Source organism: Oreochromis aureus, linkage group 14 (assembly GCF_013358895.1).
Source record: "Oreochromis aureus strain Israel breed Guangdong linkage group 14, ZZ_aureus, whole genome shotgun sequence".
NCBI classification, from domain to species: domain Eukaryota; kingdom Metazoa; phylum Chordata; class Actinopteri; order Cichliformes; family Cichlidae; genus Oreochromis; species Oreochromis aureus.
Window position 1 is genome coordinate 18973902 of NC_052955.1, and position 13134 is coordinate 18987035.

The following is a 13134-nucleotide window of genomic DNA, read 5'->3' on the forward strand; positions in this document are numbered from 1 at the left end:
GAAAGCCGTAGATATGGATTGCTATATTTCAGAGGGACTTTATGCAACAGGTCTTTTTGAAGGTGTTGGTAAGAAATCCTTGCTTGATCTGTTCGAGCCACAGCTCTGAAAGCTTGCAAAGAAACAGAAAAGGGAAAAATAAACACAGAGCGTCACAAAGGATAAATGCAAGTTTGGCTGATAAAATGCCAAACATTTAGTTCTTAAAAAGTTTGACAGTTTTGGTTTGCCAGCTCCTAAATGTAACATCTTTCATACGTGGTCATGCATGGCTTTATAAAATGCCGCTCTGGTTTCTTAGACAGACTAAGTAATTATAGATGCTTCTGTTCTCCACTGATATATGAATAAGCTTTCAGCATTCAGGCTCTGAGGACATAAGCACACATTTATTTAACCTTGTTATCGGTGTGTCCCAGCCGTCTGTGTAATTGAAAGATTGCCTGTGTGTGAAATTACTTTGTTGTAGAGCCATATTGATGTGTCAAGGATTGTATTCACATGTAAAATTCATTGTGTGTATACAGTAAACTTTATATATATATATATAACAAGTTTAGCGTTAGGACATGTGGATTTGTCTAATTATAATAATGTTTTCTGCTTCCCAGCTCTGTGAAAAAAGAGACAACGTTGTTAATTTTAAATGTTGTTAATTGATTTGTTCAAAGTTATTCAGTCACTTTGCCGTAAATGAAGTAGATGAAGATGGTTGAGCATGTGATGTGTCACCTGCCTATAGTCCAATGTCAGGTGGCTTATGTGCCAGTCTAGTCCAACCTTGAATTGGCTGAGAGGTTAAGAAAATGAATGGATGAATAATATTAATACAACAATTCACGCATCAGTAAAATAAGTGTCATGTATTTCCTCAAGCACGGCCACTATCTTTATTCCTTCAGCAGAGATTCAGGAGGTTTATTCACAATGAAGTCGTCCTTGTGTGAGCACTGAGCGATGCCTGCCCTTTTGCACTTCCCTACAAAAAGGTCAAGTATATGATGTTGGCTGCCTGATGAATGCGTTGACTCAGCATGCCTGCGCAATGGTCAGGAAGAAAGAAAATGGAAGTGCAATTACAGTAGGAAAGCAATAATCATTATTTTTCTTTTATGGCTCAAAATGGTTTCATTTTGGAAGTTAACTACACAAAAATGGCAAAAGAAAATACTTAAATCACTATCCCAATATGAATGTAGTTGAAGAATCAGTATACTTAACACCAGTTAAGATATTGCTGAATCGATCACATATTAACAAGATTTAACCTTGCAATAGTAAGTAGGGGAAAGTAGAAAAAGTGTAAGTGTGAAAATGTACATCTAAACTTTCTTAAATACAAGCTCTAATATAATCCCAGGAATAAGAATGCATCTGTTAATGTTACATCTGTAGCCAGTGACACTGGAACAGTTTTGAACTTCTCAAAGTAAATACTTCCTTTCAGTAGGAACTGCAGAGGAACTCTGAGATTATTTAGGAGAAAGAAAGCACAGAAAACACAACAACAAAACAAAATAGCATTATTTCAGTTAACCTAATGGATAAAAAAAATATAAAATAAAAAAGTGAAAGGACAACAACAGCGAAGAAAAAAAAAAGACTTAAAAGCACTCAAATATAAAACTGAACATTTTTCCTGCACTTTGCAGAAACAAAGAGGACATATTTCTTGCCTGTGATTGGACAGACTGATGTCACTTCCCATTTTTTTTCATTTGTGTATCATATAAGCTAATTATGAGAGGATGGAAGAAATGAGTGTGCTAACCACCACACCATCCTGCCCTATTTTCAACATAAGACACTAAAAAACTTTCTCTTTATCGAAAGTTTAAGAGAAAGTCAGCCAAGTATTGTGCATGTGTGTCTATGGCATTGTGTCATGAGACAGGAAGTGGTCGTTTGTTGTTGTTTTTTTGTTCTTGTGGTGCAACAATTTCTTTTGGGTGTTATGTTTCTTTGAATTGCTGCTGTGTTTTGTGAAGTACTTTGGTGGTTTTCTTGTAGTTGTTGAGTTTGTGTTTCATCTGATGGGTTTATGTTTAGCACTCTGGGGCTGCCATGACCCCTCATGACAAAGTGTATTACAGGGAGACACTAAAACCCAAATTGTCCCCAACAGGAAGTGTGTGTGCCTCGCATGACGACTTGGTTGGTAATGGTGTGTCTGTGTGAAATGTGTGTATGTGTGTGTGCTGAAAGAGAAAGACATTGTGAAGCTCTTTGTGGAAGTTTAAAAAGTGCTGTTGAAGTGCAGTGTGTTAGTCTGGGCTTCAGGCAATTATTTAAATAAAGCCACTCGAGAAGATTGATGGTGAAATCACTTTTCGATGAAACTTCTTTCTCAAACATTTGAAACGTGACAGCGGTCCCCAACTATAAAAAGCTGCTGTTTTACATAATTTGTAGGTGTACTTTTAAACAAAACATCATGATCTTGGAAAAATTGTTGAAACATGAGAAACGCATACGTAAAGCAGCATTTCATAGAAAAATGAGAGCCCTGCTCAAGAGATAAATGCTGATTTTCACATTTGCAGCTACATTTCAAAACAAGGTTATTTCATGTGAATGTTTTTGATTTTGATTGCCGCTGAACTACGATGTTTCGAGGGTGTAGCAGTGAAGCATGCCTGCCTTGCTAAATGTCACGGACAGTCTAATTTCGATTCAGTTCCCCTTGAGGACACATTTTGTAATAAGCAGTCATGGCAGATAAAATTGTCTTTCACGACCTGTCTCGGTTCTCACCTCTGTATGTCTGTATTCACACTCCACTGAGGAAGCACTAAAGATATGCATCAGGGAAGGAGATTTTAACACATAACTCTTGTGGTTTGTTAGACTGCACCAAATTTTGTCTTAAAACAAGTCAATGCTGGAGGCTTGGGTCAGAATGAGCAGTGACCTGCCAGGACAAATTAGAATATCATAGTTGGATTGTGTTTGAGAACTATTGTGGTTTGAAATGCATTCTTATCTGGAATGGCAGTAGCTGGATGGGAGCTCTCATTTACAAGGACACAAAGTTAATGCCTTATCACACTGGCCATTTTTGACTGAAGCTGGAACTGCCTTGTAGTGCCTTATTGCTTTGTAAGTGCAACAAGCTGGCCATCATTATTGCATTTAAAATAATGTGAGACTGCAGATATTTTAATTGTGCTTTGACCTTCAGAACATATTGCTATTAGAAATGCACAAATTTTGGATGCTTTGTAAATATTATTTTAAATGTATCTACTAGGAAACGGAATCTTTTGTTCAAATTGTCATGGTTCTGAGTCATTCTGACCCAGTGTTTCTGAGTTTTTGTGTTTTGGTGTCATTTTATATTATTATGGTTTATGTTTTAGGTTCATTAGCAGTCTTTAGGTTAGTCTGTCTTGAATTTCTGTGTGTGTCCTTGTGTCATTTTCCCTTTTCTGTTCCTATGTTCCCATGTTCCCTTCCTTGTACCATGTTTATCCATGTTTCCCCAGCCTGTCATGTCTCTCTCGTGCTCCCTCTCTTGTCTGCCTTTCTTCCACTCCTGTGTCAAGTGCATGTATCAGCTTTGCATTCCATCATTTCCTGTTTTATTGTGAAAGTCTTACATTCCATGTTCAGTGTGTTTAGTTCTGTTTCCACTGTCTCGTCGTGTCTAATTTGTCTCAGCTGTGTTGCCCGTGTACTTCCTGTTCCCTCATCATTCCTTGTGTATTTAAGGCCTCTGTTTCCCTCTGTCCAGTGTCGCGATCTCCCTCATGGCTGTGTGTTTAGTTTCCTGTAATCTCCAGTTTAGTTTGTATTTTCTCTGTTCTATCAATAAGGCTGAGTTTGAATTTATTTTTGCCTGTGAATCTGCGTTTAGGTCCTATCCTGCTTGCTTTACACGGCTATCCATGACAGAAATACACACATTCGGTATACTGCTACAATGCTTTGTGTAATGGCGGTGACAATTTTTCAGGCCACATTTGTTTTCATTTATTTTCAGTTTGGTGTAAAAAATCAGCTGGCTGCTACTTTTGTCATTGCTGTTCTCAGGTTGGTAGACACTGTTCTGTCATCAGTTAGTCTGTTCTAGAGATGGACCGATCCGATATTACGTATTGGTATCGGTCCGATACTGACATAAATTACTGGATCGGATATCGGTGAGAAATTAAAAATGTAATCCGATACATTAAATATAAAAAAAAACACCTCACAAAACTTGCGACACGGCATAACTCGGCTCATAACCGTAGCACCTCGGAGCTGTGTGCTCACGTGATAGAGCGGCTGTGTGTATTTGTAGCCTTGCTACCAAACCAGCATTTCATCTCCGAGGAAGTTATCCCAGAGAGAAGTAAAGGAAGTGTGTAAGTTCATCTCTGAATGTTTGTAAAGCGTTCCCATGTTAAGCTTAACAACCGATATATGGAGCGACTGCCTCTCTCTCTCTCTCTCCCTCACCTTCCTGCAGCTACTTCAATCGTGAAACTGCTTAATGATCAGCTGATCGGCTTTTCTGTCGAGTCCATCTCTCTTCTTTGTTTTTGGCCCACTTTGCACCAGAAAGAGGAAACCAGCGGCGGAACAACAGCAGCACCTTTAACCTTGATAAGCTGTTGTTAGAATTTATTTAATATTACTTTCTACACCAGGATCCTTTTCTACGTAGCTGACTGCTGGTAACTGTGCAGGGGCGGATCTAGCAAAGTTTAGCCAGGGGGGCCGATAGGGCATTAACAGGGAAAAGGGGGCACAAAGACATACTTTTCTTTCTTATTCTCATTTAAAATGTCTAGCTTTTAATAAATAATTATCTGAATCTTACACCCAAAGTTTTAATCTGATGTAAAATGTATAGAAGTCCATTACTGTATATAGTAACTGTTAAGTCTAATATACCCTAGTAAGCTATAGTACTTTTTCCTTTGGGAAGATACCATCTGTGCAGTCTGCAATTCTGTTGAAGAAAGATGTTGAATCTATTTAATTATTCTTGAAAAATAATTTAATTCTGTGCATTTTTTTCACCCTGCATCAAATTAAAGTTGATTACATCGATTAAGCATCATGAGGTGGAGGGTGGGGGTGGTTCCCTATTTTTTTTTTTTGTTGGGAGTTTGCAACCCTATTAGTTAGGTTGCTTAATATTTCTGCTAAGTACTCTTTAAAATACCAGAATAGGGAGGATGGAGTAGGTTTAAGTTTATTAGATTGATCAGTGTTGCTGAACTATAAAATATTTTGGGTGCAGTGTATTTTTTACATACAGGTATAACAGAATAGCTTTAGTGTTATTGTTTATTTAAACTTGAGTATGAACTTATACAAAATGCAGCAAGATATTAAAAAACAGTTTTATTGATTAAAAACACACTATATCGGATTCATATCGGTATCGGCAGATATCCAAATTTATGATATCGGTATCGGTATCGGACATAAAAAAGTGGTATCGTGCCATCTCTAGTCTGTTCACTCCCACTCGCCTGACTAAAAAGGTTAAAACCTGTATGTCACAGGCAGTTTGTGGTCACAGTTGTCAGACAGCTATTTGCGACAGAGTCAAGGGTGAAAATCTGTCACCCCTGTCAACACCGTGAGAGGCCTCATATCGATGCCACTTCTTAACCTATTTGAGGTGTCAGCGTGACAAGATAACTCAGAGTTCCACCTCGAAGCTTTTGCAAGTGTTAACAAGAGCAACAGTATTGTTTACAAGCCTTAGATTATGCACCTTGCTACTAGCTATTATACTTTAAAAGCACAAGTATATAACACAAATGACTAAACAGGTAGTTTGTAAGAATTTAGTGAAACAGCATTACACAACCTAATTTCTTTAATAAAAATAAATTAATACAAATAAATTGCAGATAGGAAAATAAGATGGGTTGCTTTGTGCTCCTTACTGTATGCTCAGTTTTCCCTCCATTATCTCTGGATGTTTGTGTGTACCTCCCTTTTCCTGTTTATGTGTGTATGTGGAAACAGGGATTTAAAATGGCTAAAGCAAGCTTCCACTAAGACTTTTCAGCACTGTTTGGGTGATATAAGATATATATCTGTAAGCCACAGTGAGGTCTGCTTTCTCTCTCTTCAAACTCACCCTCGCTGCAGACCTGTAGTGCTGAAATATATTTGGAGAAAAAAAAGCTACACACAAAACTCTTTATCCCCCTCCTTTACCAAATTATTTGCAATTCTCTCGGGCTTGTTACCATTTACTATATGTGCCTAATTATTTATGTGTCTGATTTAGATTCTCCTTTATTACCTGTTCTATTGTCTCAGCCTCCCCAGATGTTATCCCTTTATCCATTTGGATCATGCTAGATAAGGCACATCTAGGGGAAATTTTAAATCCTGGTTTTGTTTAGTTTCTTCTGAGTTTGACAAGACACCAAACAGAAGGCTTAATCGATCTGGCAGGTAGAACAGAAAAAAAAAGTTCTCCTCATGCTGGGCTACAAATTTGCTGCGTTTGGCATGCAGCTGAGTGTAAAGCTTTGTTTTCTCCATCTGGCTGCAAGGCAGATCAGACCATACTGTGATTACTCATCAAACAGGCACAGCTGGAGGAGGTCATTCACTGGGAAAAATAAACCATGATGGCAGTTGGATGTTTATATGTCTGCTGTAAATAATTTGCATGAAAGCAGAGTTTAGATTATGGTCCCTTGCTAGGTATCTGTGTGTATTATAAATCCACACAGAGTTGGCTTTTTAACGAAAATCCATTAATTGATGCCATAACTGAGAATATTGTTCATGCTGTTGCATGTGGGTGTTATGATGTTTGTATGCTAAGTGTGAGGTGAACAAAAGCAGCTTTGTTTTTATTCAAGGATGAAACTATTTTGATATTTAAAGAAGTTGGGGAATAATTAGTGAAACATGAAAATTACTTTATCTGTGCTACACACCTAAATGTATACAGCTGTACAGTCATATGCAAAAGAAACTTTTCCCTGTATCACTTAATCTGTTTCTGACATGGTTTCTGATGCACTCATCTTTGCAGTGTCATTTCAGAGGTTTGCAGGCAGCACATCACAGGGCTGTGGTCTGCTCTTTGAATGGACCATTGCAACCATTTAATCGACATTACTGTCCTGGGGCTGGACAATGATTGTTGATTAATTTTAACCAAGGTTTAGGTGTCAGACAGATGAGACCATCTGACACCTTTCTAACTCCAGAACACTTTGGTGCACAGAGAGTTCATGATTGACTTGGGATCTGCAAGGTGTCCTTGAGTCCTGCGGCATTAAAATGGGCCCAAATAATCATCCCTCCACCACCGTGCTTGACAGTTTCAATGACGTGTTTGTGCTGTTATTCTGTGTTTGGTTTTGTCAAACCTGTTTGTTAGAGCCAGACATCTCCACTTTGGTGTCATCTGTCCAAAGGAAAGTGTTCAATAAATCTTGTGGTTTGTTTAGGTGCAACTTAGCCAACTTAATGAACTTTACATTAAACATCCTAACTGAGGGCTGTAGAGTCCGAGATGTGGCTCTTCTGTGTTTTGCAATTTCTCTGAGCATTGCGTGGTCTCACCTTGGGCTGAATTTGCTGGAATGTTCACTCCTGTGAATACTGTAGCATTGTGTTAACGCACAACTGATTATGCAAACTGCCAAAACCTCTGCTTCTTTGGAGGCGGTCCCACTTGATGATCAGCTAATCAACTGGATTTGATTAAAGACACCCGACTGCTACTTACCCAATTAATACCTATGGAAGTAGCAAAGGTGTACTTAGCTTTTTTTTCATATGGCTATAGGCACAGTTTTAAGTGGGTGGCAGGTGGGGGAACCCTAAAACCAGTTGAAAAGAATTACTTATAAATAAGTCACACAATAATTTATTTTGTGAGGCTGTGATTAGCTAACATGTGCTGCTACTCTGTTATTCACTGGTATTTGTGAGTTCAGCCAGAATTCAGCAAGATATAAGCAGATGTTTCACGGGCTGTATGGCTGATTTCCAACCCTTAGACACTATGGCATTAGTATAAAAGCTGAAGGTGCATGAAACTCATCAGCATCATCACCTTAAATATAAATTGGTGTCTGCTACCCTTGTAACCTAACACTGACTATAGACATCATGTCTGCTATGGAGTCCAGTATATAGGGAATCACTGGGAACTTGACCACAACATCGCAAACTAGCCAGTTAAACTGCACTTTACTGTTCCAAACTGCTTACTATGCCCACAGTACTTTCCTGCAGTTTGATTAACACAAGATTTGTGTTAAATGATTTAGGACAGAATTCTTAAATTTCTAGTTTAGCAAATGTCACTTGCTGAGCAGTCAGTGTCATTAAAAATAATCTCTAATTTCCCGCTACTATCCCAATCTTACACCTTTCTCCTTCTCTCAGAGTCCATCTCTCTCTCTCTCTCTGAGAAATACTATCCATTTAGCTAACTAGCAGACACATTTTGTGATAAACTGTGCAGAAAGAATTGTCTGTTTGGTGATATTTGTTGAGCTGCTTGAAAAACTGAAATTACCTCCCACTCAAAAATAAAGAAAAAGAAAAAAACGGTGCTCTGTTTATGCTTGCTCATCTTCTGCAGGGCTAGTTACTTGTTTGCACCTTGATTGCATCACAGGGATGAGGAGAAAAAAAAGCATGGCTTGAGGGTGTATATACATTAACAATATTATGCATTAACCTTTCTATCTGATTTAGCTGAAGGTGCAGGAAAGCTGTTACAGACAGCCCACTTCAAATCCCAGACTGTAGGTGGTCATCACCACACATTCTTTACAATGTATTGAGGAGAATATGCAGCAGAATGAAATATGTTGTTGGATTCCCAGGTTTTAAAGTTTGAACCAAAACATTGTGAACATTGTTTAAATCTCTGGATTCCTCCATCCTATATTGCCCTCTTGTGGATTTCACCATTTCACTTAACCCTCTATACATTTTCCCCCTTGTGATTCATATTACTGAGGCACAGTAGGGTGTGTACTATATGTTTTTTCTTGAATAGCCAAGAAGGAAGTTGCAAACATTAGTGTCATTAGAGCTTCTCGTGTGCTTTCAGACAAAGAGATAGTGTATGTAGCCTTTGAGATATAGTGCTTGTAAAACTTCACCTGCTAACACTTTACCAGATGACGAAATATTTTAAAATTCAGATGGAGGAGGTTATATCTATACTTACAGGATGAACATGACCAAATTGAGCAAATATCAGCAGGTGCTACCAAAGAGACATTAATCTTTTTTTATTTTTGGTTTATTTTTACATGACATTTCACAAATTCTCTTAGACTCTTGTCAGTTATGCTTCACTGTGGAGTGACATCATAATTGACATATCTGCATGTTATTTGTAAACTGTAAAACGTAGGATAAGAAAAAGTAATAAGGGAAAATATATTTGATTTATGTTGATAATTTTATATGTTATAAAAGTACATTCATAATGTGCTTCCTTTTCAACATAATGAAAAAATTAAAAGTTTTCCTGTTGTTATAATGTTTGTACAGAAATGTTGTTACAATATTATATGTATATTTCAAAGTGTATTTTCTTTTTAAAGTAATAATGAGTTGAACCTGTTACAAACAATAAATAACATTCAGCACAGAGCAGTCCTTCTTCTGCATCTATTTCAAATCAGGTTGGAAACCTTAAAACCCAACATCTAAATTCCATGGTTGAATTATGCTTTTTCACATATGAACAAATGCTCTTTCTTTGCTGAATTAAATGCAGTATTTTAAACACTTGTTCTGGTGAGGAACACCTCCTTCAGACTGTTTAAAGCCTGCTCCTGAGTGATTCTCCTCCATTCCTCAGGAATCTTTGTCGGCTCCCGCTTAAACTCCTGTGCAAACCTCTCATTGAACTTCACCAGCACATACCTGTAACGAAGAATTTGTTCATTTAACAAATTCAATATAATCGAATACTGACATGTAATTTCTACAATAAAGAGTGTTTAAGTCACACAGTACCTCCAGTAATCACTGGCCTTTGTGCTGTTTGTGTTGTCAGGAGAGAAGCTCCAGTCTGGGTAGAGTGAATGGAGAACATTGCTTGTTGTGGATGTATCATGTGTGTCCTCGCTCATGCTTTCAGGGCAACTGATGCAGGATACAGAACTAGAGGCATAAGGCAGCATGCCTTTAGGTCGATGGAGCAAGGCCTTGTGAACCTCATGCCCCATATCCTCCTCCTCACACGGGGCTCTGCAGAGAGGACATTGCTTGTCACAGCCTTTCACCTTTTTGAAGAGGTAGTCTTGGGGCTTAACTGTAAGGCAGTTAAGAAGTTGGGTGACATCCACATTTTTGGAGAACTCTTGATCCAGGTCCATCTGCATTGCAGCCACTGACTCCAGTAAACATTTAGCAAAACGGTTCCATTCTACAGTGATGCTAAACAGGGGTCCAGTCAGACAGGTCCTGATCACATTAACATCACCTTTCTCTAAAGTGAGACACACTCTCTCCAGCAGTGGCTTTGTATCATTCAGGACTCCACTGATACCTTCTGTGGATTCGTTCACTGCTTCTTCAATTTTTCCTACAACTTCGCAGAGTCTCTGATGCCTCCATTGTCCCAGGTTGGTTGATTCAGTGAGGTGAGCTGTCACTGTTTCCTGGATCTTCCTCAGTCTGAAGTTGTCATAGAAGAGCAGATATTCCAGAAAGACTTCGAACCGATCTTCTTTAATCATCTCTTCCAGCAAGCTTTGGTGGAAAGCCTGTGAGGAGTGATACTGCTGAGCTTTCCCTTGGATCTCCTCTACAATAGATATCCCCAGGGGTCTGTTGATGTAATCCAAGACTGTGGGTTTGATGACCATGGAGATGAATGCTTGGGCCACCCTTTGACACTGGTCTCTTTTCCTGAAGTTGTAGATAAACTTTGCCGAGTACATACTTTTTCTTTCAGTGATACATGTCAAGAGTTGTGCGTCTTTGGCATAGCGATTATGCAGGTTTTGAAAGTCTTGGCGAGAAGCATTACAGAGATACACTTTCAGATCCACTTCAAAAGCTGATCTAGTTGCCACTGATTTTTCATTTAAAGATTTTTCAATATTTCGTAACAGCTCTGTAATGTAACTGTCAGAGAAACCTGCTGGTTTGTTACACTTATCTGCTATATACTGTTTGCATTCCTCAACGATATTGTTTGCTACCTGCTGAGCTTCTACCTTGTGTTGTTTGTTGTTGTCTTCAAACATTTGCTTTAATCTGCTGCGGTATCCAAAATGCTCATCACAAACTTGGAAGTCGGAGTTCTGGTTCTGGCCAATCATTTCAAGCTTTTTCATGTGTTTCTGGAGGCCACGGCTGATTAGATTCTGTCTCAGAATATCTTCTACTCTTGGAGTAATATCTTCTGTTTCTGAAGGCCTGAATTCAAAGTTGGACAATATCTTACTCCAGAGAGCCTCAAATTCGTCCTCTATCTCTGCATCTTGCAGAAGAATTTTTGTTGTCTTGCTTTTTTCTACTAGTGCATCTACCTTGGATTCTTGCTCTGTTTCTAGTAATGCTTCAAACTTTTTAAGCTGTGTTGAAGAGTAATGGCTCTCATAGACTGCCTCCAACCTTTCCGTTATCTCTTCAGTTACTCTGTCCTGTAGGTTGTCAATATTGCTCTTTAGGATTGGCATGAATTTGTCAGATCTCATTTTCAGAGTTTCCTCTTTCATCACATATATCTCTGCTATTGACGTGAGTTTGTTCACCTCTGCTTTGACTTCCTCACTGGCTTCCTTCTGTAATTCACTGAGAAGGTCATTTTGAATAGATGCATCCAAAGCTTCTCCCTTTGTGGTAAAGATTTTTTTTGTTGCACCCATTAGCCAACTTTGCATGTTATCCAGTAAATTGTTTTCCCAGTAGGAAAATTCTGTGCACAACAAAGAAAATGCCAAAGCTATGTCAGTGTTTTGGAGACCAATGGAGAATGATTCCTCTTTGATCGCATCCCAAACAGAACACAAACGCCTCATAAATTCAGGCAAAACTGGGGCTTCTGCCTTAGCAGCACTCCTCTTCAATGCTTCAAAAAGGATTTCTTTAAACTTTAAAACATCCCCACTATAATCTGTATCAACTGGTTCAGAGAGGGACATTTTGTTCCATGGTCCTTTGACAGAGACTGTGCAGTTTGTGGTCTTTCCATCTTTTTCAATTTTGCTAGTTTGCAAAAGCACCTGAGAAACGTACCTTAATTGTGATGCTTGTAATTTGCTATTTACGTTTTCGTTCTGGACAAAGAATTGGCAAAAGGGCATGGAGCTATATTCTTTGATTCGCAGGAGAGCATTGACTTTGACACTGAGGTTTGTTTCAAAATCAGAACCAGAATCAGAAGACATGCTGTGCATTAAAAAGTCACTCAATCCTGTTGCCAAGGTAGCCATTTCATTGTCATCGATCAGTATATTTCTTTTACTGTCCAGTGAGACTGAGCAGAGACCTCTGACCTCAATTAACAACAAAACATCACACTTCATGTCCTTTCTGAGGTTTTCAGGAAGACCCAGGGCAACCATGTACACCCCTCTTGAGGTTTGTTTCTTCCATTCAGGGAATTTCACTCCAAACAATGCAGAAAGAATCTCTCCATTCCTTGCATTATAGTCGCCAAGATTTGTCAGCACTCTTGTCCTACACTGTTCTTGTGGTAGGCGACGTTTGAGCTCTCCAAAGACACAGCCAAGCCACTGGATGGGGATATTTGAGGCATCTCCATCCATTAGTTCAAGTGGAATCCCATAAAGAAGAAGATCTGTAGCTAAGCTAGGGAGACGTAACACATTTTGGCTTCCGCTGCTAGGGCTGATTTGTGCTAGCTCAAAGATTAGGCCCATCTCACGCAGAAAGTGCTCAGGACCTAATGCGCATGTATCAGGTTCATCAGAGGGATCAGCACAAACATCAAGGCTCATTTGTTGCTTGTCAGAGGTTGAATCGTCCATAGTGAGTGTTAGCTCTGATTCATTTGGTTTTTTCTCTTTGAAGCTCAACGTGCCATTTTCTCCTGACTCTAAAAGACAGCTTTGGGGTTCAGAGACCGAATTTAATACATTTTCTTTTTCATTTGAATTGATAGATGCCTCCTGCGCCATGATTGGGTCAAGGTGATGTTCTTTCTCTTGT

The 13134-nt window shown here is 38.8% G+C and overlaps 1 protein-coding gene across 1 annotated transcript; it reads right to left on the bottom strand.

The window, feature by feature from the left end:
- Positions 1-9223: 9223 nt before the first annotated feature.
- Positions 9224-12448, bottom strand: si:dkey-202l22.6 (interferon-induced very large GTPase 1). Its single transcript, XM_031732846.2, has 2 exons — positions 9967-12448; positions 9224-9873 (listed from the first exon to the last, which is right to left on the bottom strand). Exons 1-2 carry the CDS (start codon positions 12393-12395, stop codon positions 9729-9731), a joined length of 2574 nt encoding a protein of 857 aa, XP_031588706.2. The 5' UTR covers positions 12396-12448; the 3' UTR covers positions 9224-9728.
- Positions 12449-13134: the final 686 nt, after the last annotated feature.